The 18,302-nt window shown below is 39.5% G+C and overlaps 1 protein-coding gene across 3 annotated transcripts in view; it reads right to left on the reverse strand.

Moving 5' to 3' along the window:
- Nucleotides 1-18,302, reverse strand: part of EPHA4 (EPH receptor A4) — a 152,325-nt gene that overhangs the window by 31,820 nt on the left and 102,203 nt on the right. For all 3 annotated transcript variants that reach the window (XM_003272415.4, XM_030802352.1, XM_030802353.1), the window contains exons 6-8: nt 6,233-6,357; nt 4,994-5,153; nt 3,924-4,035 (exon numbers count right to left, since the gene is read on the reverse strand). In XM_003272415.4, the coding sequence (XP_003272463.2) occupies nt 3,924-4,035; nt 4,994-5,153; nt 6,233-6,357 (397 nt within the window). The remainder of the gene's footprint in view (nt 1-3,923; nt 4,036-4,993; nt 5,154-6,232; nt 6,358-18,302) is intronic.

Consider the following 18,302-nt stretch of genomic DNA (forward strand, 5'->3'; position numbering starts at 1 on the left):
ACAAGTACAATTATGTGCTCTGGAAAGCTGAAAGAATTCTGAAATCATCTCTTGAGTGATGAGAAAGACACAGATCAAAGATGCCTACAGAAAATATAAAATTAAGTTGCTTAACATAAATGTGGGTGGTAAAAATATACAATATAGCTAAATCAGTGTGCCTAGTATAACATCTCATTTTAGGTATTTTATAAATTTAGTAGTTTGATTCTTTCACCGCGATCCCTAAATGCTTACATGTTCCATTTGGCCAAAAGAAAAAAGTAGATCTCACTGAAAAAAGTGCAGATTATTCTGGCTTGCCTTAGGCTCAGGCTTCTCCCTATAAGCTGAATGTGTACAATGAAATAAATAAAACAATTGCTATAAAAAAAAATCTAGCAAGATACCAACTGTGAGCCTGAGGCTGCTTCCTCTTTCTTAAATGACAAATTAGCACCAAGCCGGTTTTCTCTCTGAGGTCATCGGAAGGACTGAAACTTTTCTCACTGTGTGAGTTTCTGTCCATTGACTTCCTTAGAAATCTTGCATGCCATCAGCAGAGTGGGAGTCAGTTCAAGGGGACCCCCATAAGGGATCTGTCTGTAGCATCCACTCCAGCATAAACATTCAGTGATTCTAAGAAGCACAAAGCAGCCCCATCATCAAAGGACATGACTCAGATTTTATAGGCTAGGGTGTTTCATCTGTTGCTTTCTCATACTACTGGCTGAAGTCTGGCAAGATTATTTCGCCAGTACCATGTACTACCTTTCATTTGTCCTGTCACAAAAAGCCTGGGCCAGGCTTCCATCCCCACTACCTGTCTCCTCTCTGTTCACCTGTTCCTGTCCCATTTAAACATTTATAGTCCAAGATAACAGAGCAGACAACCTGCGTAAGGAGAAGAATTGGCTGAGTGTGCATGAGCCGCTGCAAGCCTGTCAGCTACCTGGCTCCAGGCGGCCTTTCCCATGACAGCTTTACGGCCGACACTAAAGAAGAATCAATATGAGGGCAAGGGGTTGACATTTCATTTTCTAAAAAGTGATCCATTGAGGACCAATCACCAAGCACTGTTTATCAGCCTTGGGAAGTGACATTTTTTTTTTAATGGGGGACAAGGGACAGGAATCATCACTAGGTAACTCGACAGGCTCAGTTCTCTAAGGTGGGGACTCATAATTGGAAATCTGATGCATCCTGCTATCAATCCTGCCTTATATAATAAAGTGATCAATAAAAGCAGAGAGGAAATTAAGTCATCAAGCTTAAGGATGCTATTTTCCGTAGTCATGGCTTTTAATAAACTTGTCCCCCCACATTACGTTTTCATGTGTTTTTCCTTTCTTTTCATCAAAGCCAATGTTTTAAGCAGAACATCCAAAGGAAACTTACAATGAGGTGGCTTATTTCTCATTACTCCAGTTTGACTGCTGTATTTAGGGCCACTTATACCAAAAAACAAAAAAGCAAAGTAAATCTAAAGCAAAGCTGGACTACAACTAGAGAATGTTTCCAGTCAAGTCAAAGAGATGGTCAAGACACATGGCAAGGCCTACTTTCTGCAGAGAAGTGCTCTGAGCATCCTAGGGTGCTGAATTTTTATCAAATATTTTTAGAGGTGGAGGTATTTAATGAATTGTATCTGTTTTTAAACCTTTAAACATCTTTATTTTCTAACAACCAAGATTATTTCTGTATACTGTGAACATTTCAGACACAGAAATATGTAATTATAAAATCAAAAAAGCACACATAATTCCTATACACTCCCCCACATGCTCCATGCTTCCCACCATCAGATGGATATATACTAATGCATACGGTTCCCAGTGGTTATAAGCACAGCATGTGTACATATACAAAACTAAATGGCAATGTACAAGAAAGAGGGCCATCTTGATTGGCTTTCACAATCAAATACCAGGGAAGGAAAGAACAGTGGGAATTCAAAATCTATGCAGGTCAACCTTAAGTTTCCAAAGGTTGAGATATACTGCTGTTTAGAATATAGAGGGCATGCCAATGTCTATATGTTTTTGTATGTGTGTGTATTAAAGAAACAGAAATGAGAATTTATTGTGGATTTAACATCAAGATTTGACTCATCACTCTAATCAAACATACCTATTCATAGATTGTGCATCAAAAGCTATGAACACAATGTAAAATAGATGCCTGTACAGAACGTGTTGTTCTATACTGTGTTATGTTAAGAGTGAACATAATTGGTCCCTGTATACCAGGACACTTTGGAGAGTGAGGGTGGGAGCATGATATTAAGAAATATATGACCGGGCACGGTGGCTCATGCCTGTAATCCCAGCACTTTGGGAAGCCGAGGCAGGCAGATCACTTGAGGTCAGGAGTTTGAGCCCAGCCTGGCCAACATGGTGAAACCTTGTCTCTACTAAAAATACAAAAATTAGCTGCTGGGTGTGGTGGCGTGTGCCTGTAATCCCAGCTACTCAGGAGGGTGAGACAGGAGAATTGCTTGAACCCAGGAGGCAGAAGTTGCAGTGACCCGAGATCGTGCCACTGCACTTCCAGCCTGGGCAACAGAGCAAGACTCCGTCTCGGGAAAAAAAAAAAAAGAAATACATGTACCAACTGGGACAATCCAGGCAAACTAGATTATATGGTCATCACTCTAATTATAATGTATATCAGAGGAAAGTAAAAGCATTGTGGCTTGCCCAGGCCAGTGGAAATAGCCAAAGGCATTGCTATGACATTGGTGAGATCATCAGTAGGCAGAGAGGGACAATGCAGCAGACACTGGCCTGAGAGCCAAGCACAGCTATTGGTGGGGCCAGCAGAAGCTCAGCCTACCACTATGGCAGTGCGACGACCTTGGGCAAGAATTACTTCTTTCCTAGGACTACTTCCCTCTTCTAGAGAATGAAAAGCTTTACATTTAAGAGGATCCTTTTGACATCCCCAGGCTTAGCCCTTTTTTTCACCAACAGCCCCATCTTGTGAAACAGTTGATGGTATATGGGGATGCAGATCAGGGAAGAGGCAGATTCTTACACATAAAAGAGAAAGAAGGCCCAGATGCAGGGCACATATCAATGACCATTCCTCTGGAGCCTCTGGGCAGGCGATGGGAGTAAGTAAATGGAGACGAAAACAGTTAAGAAAAACTGGTTCAAAAGAAGATGCTGCCAATCTGTTGTTATTTCTCTCTCCTTTTTAGATTATTTTTTAAGTTATCAAGTCAGATTGTAAGTACTTAGAGGATAAGGACTCAGATGTTTCAGGTTCATTTCCAAGAGCAATGGCATGCCCACGATTTGCTCAAGGGATAATCTCTAGAAATCCCTTGCTTCTCTGGAAATGCTGATGGCCTTTCCTGGCGGAAGACTGAATGTGAAGTACCCATTTCTTTGCTTTAGTGACCATTACTGTTAACCAAAATCATGCTGAAGCACCTCCTGTGTGCTGTATTATCTATTTTGCATATCAAAATTCTCCTGTCAATAACCCTGTGAGGCAGATAATAATTATCTCTATTTTAGAGAATAGAAATAAAGACTCAAAAAGGTTTATGTAGTAGTAGCTGGCAAATGGCAGAGCTCAAAATTGGGACCCAAGTTTTATAGGGCTTTTTCTTGCCTTTGGCAGTGAGTCCAGGCTTAAGAGAGGGATAAACGTAACACCTGGCAGCTTAAAGCACCTAGAAATCTCCCACTGGCTTGCTCTTCAGCTTTGTTTCCTACAATTAGCTGGGTCCTTCCGGACCTCTCAGCCTGCCACCAGGGTACAGCTAGCAGCTTTGGCAGGGGTGTGGGAAGATCAAAGCAACAAGGAGGAAACTTGGGATGCAGAAGTCGTGTTTATGATGCAATCAAAAGCCTTAGCTTTGTGTGGAGGAGAAAAAAACCATCATAAACACTGGGAAGGTCGGGGGCTGCACAGTGAGTGGCTTCAGTGCTTACCTCCGGCTGATGACAAAAGCTGCAATGAGAATTACCACCAGCACCACACTGCCTGAGACAGAGACCAGAAGGACTGTGGAGTTGGCCCCATCTCCAATGATCCGGGAAGGCACTGGGAATGACAATTACATAACGGTCACCTTTGGGAAAGTCTTAGGAGGTAGAACTTCTGAATGGGTCACAGTTCTCAATGTTCCGAAGCCACTTGGAGAGAGAAAGACACTTGAACATTTCAGAAAGGACAGCAGTTTTGAATATACCTCCTTCCCCAAGAGCTATCAAAAACCTGCCTATTTTTGCCTAGTTCAAAAGCCACTTCCTCCTTGTACCCTTGCTGGATAATTTCAAAGGATGTCAATCCCCTTCAGATTCAACTCTACTTTCTCTTCTGCTTTTCTTTTCATTCTTATTTAATAATTTGTGAACAAAATTTCTTTCTTAAAGTCAAAAATCTATCATCTTTTTATCAAACATACCCAATTTGGGTTCATTAATTACCCGGATGGAGGTATCTGACACTAACTGCTTGTTCATGGGTAGGCCCCTCTTAAGCACTTTAAATTTAGTCAACCAGTCAATCCAATCCAACTCACAATGTTTAAAGATTTGATATGTTTGTCCGAAGAGTCTTTAAAAAAAAAAAAAAAAAAAAAAAAAAAAAAAGCTTATCTAACTTGATTTAAATGATTCTTAGAAATAAGTAGGGGAAAAATATTTTTGGCACCTTCTTTAATCTTCTCAGGGAGAAAATTCCCTATATTAATGTAGGGTAGCTATGTAACCCTCAATTTGTCAGTTTAGTAATCTCATTTTTCATGCTTTATAGAAGGCTCAAAACAAGAGAAAAACAGGCAACATTTTTCATTCATAGGAAAAGACAAATCAGATAGTATTTCGAAAATGCTTTTCTCTAAATCACCTGAAGTTTTCTGAGTTACGGACATTGGCTAACTTATTTCAAGCCATGTTCATTGCAGCAAAATGTTTGCCCTTAGATTTCACTGTAATGGCATTCACCTGTATTATAAAAATAGCCTCAGAAGTGACTGAGTCTCGGTGGTCCTTGTTACCTGTGTTGGTTGTGACCTCCAAGGGCTCACTGAAGTCTCCATAGCCAGCTGCTGTCCTGGCTCGCACGTGGAAAACGTAGGAAGTGAGAGGGTTCAGGCCTTTGATATCTGTGTTCCTGGCAGCTGTCCGAACTATACGATAGCTTCGCTCATTCTGATCCTACATCATGGCGAGATAAAATTGGGGAAGGTGGCAAAATAAAACTCCTGCTTACTTACTAGGTGCAAGATTAAAGGAGTCAAGCCAGTCGACTCAGAAACTGAAAGTAAATGGAGACGAATAAACTCTCTGGAGCCTATATTCTCTTGGATGTTATAAGTACTATTGTTACTTCTTACTTGTTGAAAGAAATGCGAATTCAGGTATGATTGTTATTGACGCTGACCATATCCAGATCTTTCTTCCTACTCTTTTTTTTTTTTGAAAGGAACATTAAACGATGGTTGGTGGCTTTTCTAGCTCCACACCCAGCAATTTAAAAGAAATAACTGTGAGAAGGTCCCTTGTCTTTTTCTATTTTCTGTCTAGAAAATGTAAAATGTGTTATAACATGGTTTCAATGGAAAAATCCTGTCCCTTTTCTACTTTTAATAAGGAAGCCAATAAGTGATTATCTTTAAAAAGAAAAAGAAGACAACTGTTCATTTTCTAGACAACCTTGAATGCAAATAGCTCTCTTCAAAATTCTGTCCTTTAAGAGAGACAAGTTATTTGTAAAAATAATGCCTTTCTATAACTTTAAGAGGCTGAAGAATGTGATTTTCCTTCCCTGACTTTCTATTAAAAGTCATCAAAACCCACATCTTTATTCTGAATAGCAGTGATCTACTTAAACAGATCATTATTTCAACTGTTATGAGTCACTCTGTCTGATAGAAGGTTCATAGATTAGAACTTCTTAGCTATCTTGGTTTCCATTACTAGAAAGTAAAGATATAGTTATATTACAATACAATGTATTATCATTATTGTTATTTTCTACTTTTCAGGATAACTAAGTAAATGATAAATTTCATAATCATACTTAATCGGGAAGCAAAATGCATTTGATTTGAGGATTCGCTGATATTCCATGACTTACAACTGGCTAACACTTAAACAGAAGGGAGGGAGCAAAGGAGGAGGGGAAGGAGTCGAGGAAAGAAGGAAGAAGGGAGGGAGGGAGGGAAGGAGAAAGGAAAGAAGGAAACAAGGAAGGAAGGAAGAAAGGAAAGGAGTGTTGTTCACTCAAGTAATACCTTCTCATAATACTTGACTTCATATTCCAGGATTACCCCATTGGGCCGATCTGGTTCCAACCAAGCCAGTGCCACACTGTATCTTGTGACTTCTTTAGCCTGGACCAAAGCAATGGATGATGGTGCTGTTAGAAAAAAACAAAGGACAAAAGACATTTTCTTTAGGAAAATAAATGGTTTTGGTGGTAGCCAGAAATAATTTCATCTTATTTAAGAAAAGTGTGAAAGATTGTCTTGTCTTCCCCTTGACCACTTTACTCTTCAGTATAGAAGCATATCATTTTCATCCTTCTCTCCAGTGTATTTCTGCATGTGTTTGTCTTAAAAAGAGAATCTCTGAAGCAAAAGCCTAGTGGGCTCATAGGCCTGTAGTACGATTTCCACAGCATGTAGAGACATTTCTCATAAAAGGCTGTAGGTACAGAGAAGGCTGTCTGGTTTTTAACCTTTTGTAAGCCATGACAGCCTTTGGAAGACCTCATTTTAAGCTCAGTAAAGCTACATCTAATCCTACCTCCCAGTATTATGAGTGCCATCTTACTGTACTTTAATTTCGTACAAGCAAGAGAATGTACAAGTCTTCAATAAGTACTGTAGGGAATGCCAAAAGGCAAACAATTTATATACTTTCCAATATAAATAAAAGTACTGCTTAATTACAGTAAGAGTTCAGTCTGAACACAACCATGTAAAGAATGAATACAAATCAAGCAGTGCTGGTCTCTCTGAACACATGTGGCATTTTGCAGCTATTTTACAAGAGCTGACATGTTGGCTTTGCCTGCTCTTTCCACTGCGAAGGACACAAAGGCAGCCCTCTAGTGGGTGTGTTATGGGGGTGGAAGGAGGGCACACTTTAGATTTATACACCCAGGCTGCCTGATGCTCACTTCTCCACTGCGGTGTTCGCGTCTCCAGCTAGCTGTTATCAGGCTCTGCTGACACTGACAATGGCTGGTACCCATGCACAATCTCCAGGGAGAATAGAAAGCATTCATGAAATCCTTAATCTTATCTAACAAAGCTGCCCTGGAGAACCAGAGATTAGGGAGCTTCCTAACTCCAATGTATATATTCTTTTGTTCCCAAACTGGGGAAACAAACCTCAACAACTGGCCACTGAGGAAGAATAAATTAGTGCTGGGTCATCCTCCTGCCCTTTCGCAATATGTGCGTATGAATGACGACCCCTAACTCCAAGGAACAAAGATAAAAAGTAAAATACATTGTCACTGAAAATGGTATGGAAAAAGCTTCAAACCTGCTTGACCATGTCTGACAGGTATACTGATGGCAGGGAAGCCAAGCAGACACACCACAGTCACACAAGGGAGTCTTCCAGCTAAATTCAGTACAGTAGAGACTGTCTCCTGGAGGGGGTTATTTGACACCTGGCATCTCTGTTAGGGATGGTAACAGGTGCGCACACACACACACACACACACACACCTCTCTATTTTTTTTTTTTCCTCTATCTCAGTCCCAAAGCTATTCCATATTGGATCTCAGGCAAAAACACAAGGGAAAGATACAGTAGATACACATGTCCTCCATCAAAGGCAATCCCAAGGTTAGTAATACCAACCCCAGTGAACAAAGCTGCATGCGGCAGACATATGGAAGCCACTGAACATCTGAGGAAAATGAAAAACGGAAATGTGCTCATTACATTCATTAAGGCCCCCTTCTCCCAACACACACACACAGGCACACACACACATACACACACACTCACATTTTCTCTTTCTTTCCTGGTTGACACAAAGCCATTGTCCAACAAAATGTAAAAAGTGACTTTGTAAAATATAGAGGTAGCAAGGAGGCTAAGAAAACTGCCTGGCTGTGGAAAGTCATTTCACTCCAGGTAATAAATATATTGCCTAACAGACCACTTTAGCATACACTCCACAAAAAGGAGCTCTTTAAACTCTGATGTTCAGGATTGAGGAATGAAACAGAAAAGTGAGGTCATTAGAAAGAAAGCAGGAGGGAGAAAAATCATAAAATTATAAAATGAACTTTCTCTCGGAAATGGTCTTGGTCAGATCCTGATAATCGACAGATTCATTGAGAAAGAATTGCCTGCCTGCCCCTGGAGTGCACTGATGAACTAAGACAGCTTCTCTCTGATTGGGTTATCATTAAACTGCTGCATATGGGAAATTAGCTTGATTTCTATTTTAGAAGTTTGAGTAGCAGTGTTCCTGTGACCATTCAAAGGGAATATGAACTCAACTAAGGTGCTTAAAAAATCTCAAGCAGGGAGTTAGCAATATAATCACATTAACTCATATAGAGTATTTATAATGCAGCCCTACTTGGGAAGCTGATACGCATAAATGTGAAAATAAACCAATAGAGTGTACCTTGACACAGCTGTCATAAAAATGGAGAATAAGGAGAGACTGAAAGAGAAATGCAAGCAAGAATGAAGGACTAAATGAAAATAGAATGCTAGGCTGAGGGCAGTCAGAAAACTGCTGAGTAGACATTTGTCTTTCATACCTACTAGAGAAATAAATGCAACCAAGGAAAAGTAGAATACATAGATCTAATTCACAAAAAGTATTATGTTGAATGGCTGTAAAGTCTAAATTCTTTATTGATCAGATGTTCTTCAGAAGAGCATGTTATCAGGGCACAATGACACAAGCAATCCATGACCAAGTGAGGTTGGGAAATGTACCTAAAACATACAACTGCATTGTATGTGGAGAGCTTACCTTCTCTAGTAAGAAGGAGTGTGAGAAAATCTGGGCTTTGCCATACTGCCACTTTGGAAAGGAGGCAACTTGGATGTTCTCCACATCATAAGCCATATACGGGCTTTTCCCTCACCCTTTCTACCCCATTTCCAAAACAGCCTTCAACTCTACATCTGGAAGGCATCACCCTACTGTGTGTGCCTGCCTATGGGTCATTTCCCTAGATGAGGCATTCGCCAATGACATTTTGCAATTTTCCCCCTACTGCAGTGTTTCCCAAGCATCAGACTTCCACGCCACACATTTGCTGCCACATCCCTCTGCAGCTTGTAAGATGATTTAAGTAATATTTTCTTTAATAAATGCAGTATCTTTAACTTCAACAGTTGTATTTGAAAATAAATTTCCCATTTACTGGTATCAATGAAACCCTGTCATCACTTGAAATTAATGGCAAGTAACCATAAAAATGAACATTGCATGTAAATAAAACAATGTTATCAATGTTTGTTGGACACTCTTACTTCTCCAAGGATTGTTAAAAATGGAGATTAGCCAGTGCTAGAGAAGCAAAGGATATCTGGGCACCCACTTGAGATTCTGACCTTGGAGTACTCAGAATTACTGAGAAAGAATTGAAAATGAACTACATTGTACACAGAGCAATTCAGTATTATATAACATCTCATCGGGGTGTTCCCTAAAATCATCTCTGATGCCACCATTGGTATGTTTCCACACTTCGTTAAACAATGCCCAACCCAAATGTCTTGAATCCTGATTTGCAATATTCCAAGGCTCTGCCCTTTGCTTACAGAATTAGAAGAGGAGATAATATAATTTTTTTAAAAAGATTGTACATCCCACCCTTAAATATATGGTTCAATAAGAGCTTTGACCAATCAATGCCTAAGTTCAAACGAGAGCTTCTAATCATAGTAGAAAATTTGGTCAGCATAAAAAGACCAAGTGGAAAAAAAGATTCTCAGTGGCTGCTCAGTTCTTTGATTTACATTCTGAAATCTCATAGAAACAAGGTTCTTCCTCAACATCAACTCAGCCACTAGACACATACTTAATGAGCACCTATGGAACGAGGCCAAGAGGGGGAAAGGGTAAGCATGGCCAGATAGAAAACAATTCTTGGTATCAGACTAAGTACCACCAAATACTTTAGCCTCTTCTTAACTAAAAGAACTATTGGGAAATTTTTATAGTAGTCTTAAAGAGAAAACACTTTCTAATGTCAAGTCAGAGGACCCATTTTTCTAGAATTTAAGAGGAGACGATTCCTACTGCCCCTCTTCTTATTGAAGTTCTCTCATGGGTGATGGGGAGGAGTAAGTGGAGGGCACTTTCTCACACATTCTATCTGTAGACACTCAATACACCTGCTGAGTGTCAGAAGCAAAGCCGGGAAGAAGCTGGGGGGCTGATAAACACATTCTTACTACAAGAAAGAGATGCATCATAGATTGAAAAGCATTCCTATCCACCCACGGACTTCTTTCATGGAGGAGATACTTGTTTTAAGGACAGTTTTGTGCCTCCGGACAAGTGCAGGCATTCTTTAATGGCTAGAATTTAGACACGACACATAGCAATGAGAGCTAGTCATGCTAGTTGACGTAGTACGGTTAAAGAGAGATGACGATGTAAAAATCACAAGGCAAGCACTCCTAAAGGGTAGCTCTTTAAAAAAGATGTGTGATTTAATTCAATGGAGTCCTTAATTTTCAAACCTTTACAGCAAAATCTCCAATGACTCATAGATATCAATTTTCCTGGTCTAAGGTACCTATCCTGAGACCATCATTTTTTATTATCCCCAAAGAGATTTCAGCAGTTTTTAACCCAAAATATGTCTCTCATTTCTTCTTTTTAACTTACAAATCATGGTGACACATGCATTCAATGGTGCTCAATAATTTTGTCAAATGAATAAAAGTTTTTACATATTAAAATTCATCTAAAAAAATCTTTACTGTAGACAGCAAACATTTTCTAAACATAAAGTACCAGAAGTAAGCCATCCTTAAAACAACTTTCCATCTGCACCTGTTTCAGAAGACCTTTTGAGTGGTTGGTTTTACTATTTAGGTTAACTGAGATATTGACAATTAGGGGTGAAGCAAATGACAACTCTAATTATAAATGGAGTCTCTGTTTCTAAGGTCTGTGTGATGCTTCCGAACATTTTTCAAACACACAGGCTGTAAAATGTCATTCAAATGTAAGTTAACATTAAAACTAGGCATCACTGCACCTGTTACAGACAGTATTTTGAGGTTCTGCTCTTTAGGCTGATGAAGGTGTTGACAATTTGCTCTGCATTTCTCCTCTGTATCTGTAGGGCATATGCAAATAGTTCTCCTGACTTCCTAACTGCCAAGGTGGAGTGGTGGTAAGACTCCCAAGTCATAATGATAAATCCAGAAAGGATCCTAAGCCTCCAAAGATGGACTAGGGCAAAGCCAGTCACTGCCAGCAGAAGCCATTAGTTACTACATATGCAACAGCTACCAATGGACATAAACTTGAAACATGAGGGTAATAGGGTGGAGAGCCCTTTGCAGTCACAGTGTGGGCAAGCAGCATTATTGGGAACAGACTCTGTTTTTCCACATACCCAATGGACACAAGTGAAATTGTAGCAAAATACCATTTTTTAAAAATGATGAAGCAAAAACCAAAAGAGGAGGAAAGGAAAAAATTCACCAAAGCTTTCCAGTTGAATGATCTGAGCTTTCCAATAGAGGTCCAAGATAAACTTCACTCCCAAAGAATGTTGTATTCACAGTTCTACAAATCCCTGAGAAACTGAGGATGCTTTCTAAATAGAATCCCCATTTGCTGTGTACCTGCGGTTACATTTGGTTTGAGAGAAGACCACAATGCACTGAGAAGGTACATGTGGGTTTTCTCTCTGTGTGTGTTTTTGATAAACAGAAACAGCACAGATTAGGGGGCTCTATCATGACTCTCTAACAGTGGTGCATTTCACAAGGAGAAATTACAGGAGATGCTTTGATGTCAAACAAAGGTGGCTTGCTTTAAGAAAATGGTAAATTTAACTTTCTTTGGTTCAAAGCTCAGCAGTTCTCCTTTCTCCCCACTGATGTGAATGCTGCAATTTTCTTTTATTCACTTCCTCAATGACTTGCCATTAAACACCTACAAGTCATTTTACTGCAGCAGTTTGGTACTTGTGACACCCAAATGGGATGGAGAAGAGAGGAGGAGATACAGAGACAAGAAAGAGAGGAAAGCTTCACGTGGTTTCTGAGCTAGAAAATTGTTTTCTTGAGTCCAGTATCACAAGCAATGAATTAAAAACAGTTTGGGGGGAACTTTGGAGGAAAAAGAAAACAGCTGAAGTAGGCTGACTGCATTTCATTACTGGTTCAAATTAGAGGGTGGAGGAGGTGAGCCAGGAAATAAACAGATGCAATGAAAGGTCTCCAGCCTGTGGGCAAGGAAGAGTGAAAACAGCCCTTTATGAAAGCCAAGACACCTGAAGCCATGGATGTCAGTGGTACACAATGGCCAGTGTTTGCAGGAGAGATGGCTTCTTAACCACAGCAGGGTTACCTTTCCCCTCCCCAGGATCTGGATTTAAATAGATGATATTTACTCAAGGGGTCTTTCAATGATAGAAAAATATAAACCCACCATTTATACATATCTCTGCTTAATGCAAATAGCATATTTAAATTTAATTACTTGAAGCTTAAGGTGGTTTTTGTTCCCATTTCTTTCTCAATTCAACACCCCAGCTCTGATTTGCTCCTTATCAAAGGTGTGTGCATTTTAAAATGCTGTCAAGCATCAAAATTAAATGCTTCAGAGCACTAATGATATCCTTGTGATTAAGGGTTTTGCGTCTCCGAGATGCTAAGAGCTCTGGTGCTAATATTAATTGTTTTCTTCTACATTCCAGATGGAGAGAAGGATTCCTCCTCTCAAAGCTAGGCAATACCTATGGCATCAAACATCACTTAGCAATATTTATATGTTCTTTTTCTTACTATTATCATGACAATATTTTATAGTACAAGAGTTTACAAAGTGCTTTCACATATACATGATTTTGTTTGCAGTACATTCGATCAGCTGGATCAACTCTTCTGCCATCTTTTAGGTAAACTCATTAAAATCCCCAACCACCCTCACTGGATGCATCATCAAAGTAAAAAGTCAGCTCCGCCCCCCACAGCTTTTAGTTGCTACATCATGCATCCACACAAGCACAGTTTCTCATAGTCAAAAAGTGAAACTGGTTTGAAAACAAACCAGCAAAAGGTACAGAAAAAAAAACTTGATTATTCCGAAATTGATATAGGATTTTTTTCCTTATTTGACAAAACAACATAGAACCAAATTCTCAGCCAAAATCTTTAGAAGACTGTGAATTAAATGAAATTCATTTATATTTAGATATGTAAGTATTCATATTTATTAAGCTTAAACTTAGAATGTATGAGAGATGCATTTTTTTTTCCATAAAGTGATTTCCAAGGTCAGACTAGAGTCTATTTTAAACACATATTATAAAATAAAGCAGTGTACAGCCACATTATCCTTCAGCAATATTTACCGAAGGATACAATTGACCCACGCTGCCAATGATTTTAAGAGTCTGATTTTGGAACACTGTAAATACTTGAACTAAATGATTCCAGAGTAAGACTTTGCAAAGTCTGTGATTCGCTTTTTACTTTTGGTTTAATAGAAGACGAAAATTTTATAAGCCTTTTTTATTTCCCAGAGAGATGGGATGGCACGTCATTTTCTTAATGCCAGAGAGATGGGCAACAGATTATTTTCAACAAATCCTTTACAGAGAGCTATTGGTTAAATTTTAAATGATAGAATGTGATGCTATTCTTAGGCTTCACGTTAATTGTTTGCATAGGGAAGTTGAAGGTGTTGGGTTGGCCTCTTTGGCTAAGGCATCCAAAACTGTGAGATCCCTTCCTTTCTAGATAGAGCTGCCCAGCCAAAGACTACCCTCCTAGATTCCTTTGTATCTAAGGTAGTTCATGTGACTGAATTTTGGGTAATGGAATGTGGGTTGAAGTGATTTCTCCTCTTCTAGATCTGACCCATAAATAGCTCCCTGTGACTCTCCATTTTCTTGAACCCACAAGCCAGAGGGAGGTTAATGACCCAGGCCCATCTTGGAAGCCCCACACCCAACAACCCCTCATCACCACCAACTGGATGCGATTTCAGCAAGAAAATAAATTTCTATTGCAATAACCCATTGAACTGGCATTTGGGGTTAAAACGGTTACTCATTCAAGTGAAGGGGAGCCTTTTGGCAAAAAAGAGGTATTTGCATATCACAACTAACTCAGATAAACTGTAGAAGTACTGTGGCCCACAGAAGATTGGTTTGTGGTTTTGTAGTTTCCTGAAAGGCCTTTGGGTTCCCTCCAGCTGGTCATGCACGATGAGCAGATATCCACCCATTTGTGAGAAACTGGAATGCGCTGCCCTGAGGTCAGCAAAGCCAGCGACAGAGGCCGTGTGGCTTCCCAGGGACAAAATCATGGGCACCAGTCTTCTAACAGTGAATGAAATCGGCAGAATCGAAAAACACTGAGCCAAAAGATTCAGCTGATCTTATGTTAATGCTAAATGGGAAAAGACAGTGGGGTTCTCAAAATGGTTTAGTTGAGTTTTCTTTGTAGAAAAGAGTTAATTTAGTTTTCACCGAATTATTAACTGCTTAAGCAGATAAAGACTGAGGCCCTGTGAATTGCCACAAAACAAAGAATGGGGAAAGGAGCAAATCAGATGCCAGTAAACTCCTGGGCAAGGCACTTGCTCATACACGCACACCTGACATCATTTCATCCCTACAACTCTCTGAAGTAGTTATAATGATCACCCTTACATTTCAGACATGGAAACTCAGGCACAAAGAAATTAAATAATTTGACCAAAGCCATAAAATGAGATTTAAAACTCAAGTCCACCTGGCTCAAAAGTATGTGATCCTCCCTCTATGCCACATGTCTGTAACAACATACACACTAAACTAGCATTTATTGAGTAATTATGATGTGCTGAGCATTGTTCTAAATCTTTTGCAGGGGTTAATTCATGTCAACCTCACAAAAACTCTATGAGACAGGCATTATTATTATCCTCATTTTAGAGATCAAGAAGATAAGGTACAGAGAGTTTGAATAACTTGCTCCAAGTTATAGCTTATATGTGGTCATAATTCAAAAGTCTGGTCCTAGAGCCCTCATTCTCAACCACTGATCTATAGAAAGCGGCTGGTCTCTGCCCCTCCTTTCTCTGGTAAGAAATAGGAGACTTGAAGGTTTAAGTGACTGTTTTCCCACAGCAGCAGCGGCAGCAGCAACAGGGTAAATCTTTCTAAAGTCTGCTCTGTTAGGTACAGAGGTATCTATGTACATTGCAGGCTGTCAGAAACCCAGGGGTAAGTTAGATATGATCCCTGCTCACAGACAAACCTTAAAACTTTTGGCCGGGCGCGGTGGCTTACGCTTGTAACCCCAGCACTTTGGGATGACGAGGCGGGCAGATCACGAGGTCAGGAGATCGAGACCACGGTGAAACCCCGTCTCTACTAAAAATACAAAAAATTAGCCGGGCGTGGTGGCAGGCACCTGTAGTCCCAGCTACTCGGAGAGGCTGAGGCAGGAGAATGGCGTGAACCCGGGAGGCGGAGCTTGCAGTGAGCTGAGATCACGCCACTGCACTCCAGCCTGGGTGACAGAGTGAGACTCCGTCTCAAAAAAAAAAAAAAAAAAAAAAACTTTTGGTGCAAAATGAACTCACATTTGAACTAACCTAAAGAGCTGAGACAAGAATAAAACAAAACAAATTCAATTACCAAATAAAACAATAAGTCTTTGGAATTAGGGAAGGGGTAAGGATACAAGACAAGCTTCTGGAAGACTATCATTCTGTTTCTTGGCCTGGGTGACGGTTACATAGGTGTTTACTTTGCTATAATTCAATGACTATACATTCGAGTCTTGCCCACTTTTCCATAGGTGTATACTTCACAATAAAAAGGTTATAAAACAAACACAAATGTTAGGAGTATTAAAAAGGAAGTATTGTACCTATTACTAGAAAGATCCATACACAATATTTAGTATACCTCCTGGGTTAAGCCCTAAAGATGTCATGAAAGATGTAAGGTTTTGCAAATTAGAGCTTTTGCAACTTTTTAATCATTATGCTGAAACATACAGCAATCCTCGCTCTTTGTAGTAAATAAAATGCATTACTTAAATGTCTGTTTTACTTTTTTAAGTTAGCTAGTATCTTGAATTAGCATTATTACAGGTACAGTCATAGGATCAGTATAAAATTATAAGCGGGTAACAGCTCAACTGGAAACCAAGGCCCTTGTCCACGAGAATTAGCAGGGAACTAACCTCAGGGGCACCCAAGTGTCTTTGCTGCAGTTCAAGTGTGTCCTGTGTTTCGTCTGGGAGCTGCTTGTTTTACTTTCTACTTGCTTACTAAGAAATTTGTTGGCAGATTCTGACAAGGATAGCTCAACACTTGCCAACAGAAACATGGCAGGATTCAATGTGTGTGTTTCCTGTTGTAAGAATGCCAGTTTGAGGAAAACAGGAAAACAAGTCTTTCCACTGAAAGGCAATTTAGAAGAATTTGCCTGAGCAAGATGATTGTTTTAAGGTAAGAAAATGGGGTGAAACTAGCAACAACAAAAATAAATAAATATACATTTTTTTCTCTGAATGCTTCTAGTGAGATGAATCTTCTCACTGGGCCTAAAAGTGGTGTTGAAAGTTATCTAGTGTTTCCACTCTTAGTTGAAATTATTTTATGTGTAACTTGGTTAGACAGGATGGTGAGCCTTCACCAAATGGGGGTCTCCATGACCTACAATGCCCTCCAATCACTTCCTAGGGAAGATCAGAGAAAAAAAAAGGCCCCCCAAAATTATTTTTTAAACAAACAACCAACAAAAAAATGCTCTCCAAAATTAATTTGGGATATGGAGAACAATGTAAGGAAAAGGTTCATTTTTACTGAGCAGAATACAGAAAAGAGAAAGGAAAGGATTAGCTGCTGTGAATCAAGGCTTCTATTCCTTTTGCTGTCAACTCCACCAGGGAGCTTCAAGCATTCCAAGTCTGGAAAATAAAAGCTACGCTGCAGGCTTCAGGTTCTCTTTGTTACTCAGACAGCTGCTAATCGTCCTGCTGTGTTAGGAACCCATGAGACAATGCTGTAACATTTAGCTTTCTGACATCCAAAGCATCTAGATCAGTCCCCAATTAAACAGGTATTAATCACAAAGACTCTAAAAGCCAGGATGATAGATGCACCCAGTAAATCTTTGCTGTTGCCTTTACTTTTCACACTCAGATTTCTACATTTGCAGGCAGAAATACTTAAAAGCCTGCTCCAGAAACTTGACCAATCAAAAGCCTTGTTCATTACTTTATATCAGATGCTTGATGATTTCCTACCTCTTGAAAGCCTTTCAGAAAGAGGTAAGACATTGATCATTCTGCTAAAAGAGCCTGCCTGCTTCAATAAATAGATCCGCTATGGTTGTTGTCATCTTGACTTTTTAAGTGTGATAACTAATTCAGAAGTGTTGTGGCTTTGCCACTTGCTATAGGGAAATCCAAATCATCTGTGAAGTTAAAGAAAAAGTCAGTGGATGGACCCAGAAAACATCAGTGGGCAAAATATTAATATACTAGTAATAGTAACGATCTCTTCCAACTCGGGCCAAATCATCTTCAAGTCATGAACCTGATTAGAGTGAATGAATGAACTATATTAGTCCAGAGAATAGAAAAGAGTATGTGTTGGATGAATCCTTCTGAATTCCATGTTTTGAAATTTATGTTGATAAAAGGGACTCAGTGTTACATTTTCATCAATTTCCATTTCACAAGGGCATGAAGATAGCCTTATTTAACTCTGTCAAAGAGTATCATTTACAGCTTTTGTTATAAACAAGTGACTATGTAATCAACCCCCAAACACACAAACAAATGAAAAGTAATAATTTTCATAGCCAATATCTAATCACTGTAATACACAATGAAGAGAAAAGCACCAACACGAGAGGCTCATATGACCTCAGAGGAAACCAACATTAGCTATTCTGAGTTATTAGAAATCCTTTTAAATTAGATTTCTGTTTTTTATTTCTCAAGCTAACAGAACCCATGAGGCAAGTACAATATTTGCAAGGTGGCAGCTCAAGGGGCTGAATTCCTTAACTTTCAATGGAGCCTGAATATATTATAAATTACTCCGTCCTCATCACTATCTCAATGGTGGTCCACTGTCTTCCAAGTTGAAAGAGTTGGAAGTCAATAAAT

Source organism: Nomascus leucogenys, chromosome 22a, assembly GCF_006542625.1.
Source record: "Nomascus leucogenys isolate Asia chromosome 22a, Asia_NLE_v1, whole genome shotgun sequence".
Lineage (NCBI taxonomy): Eukaryota > Metazoa > Chordata > Mammalia > Primates > Hylobatidae > Nomascus > Nomascus leucogenys.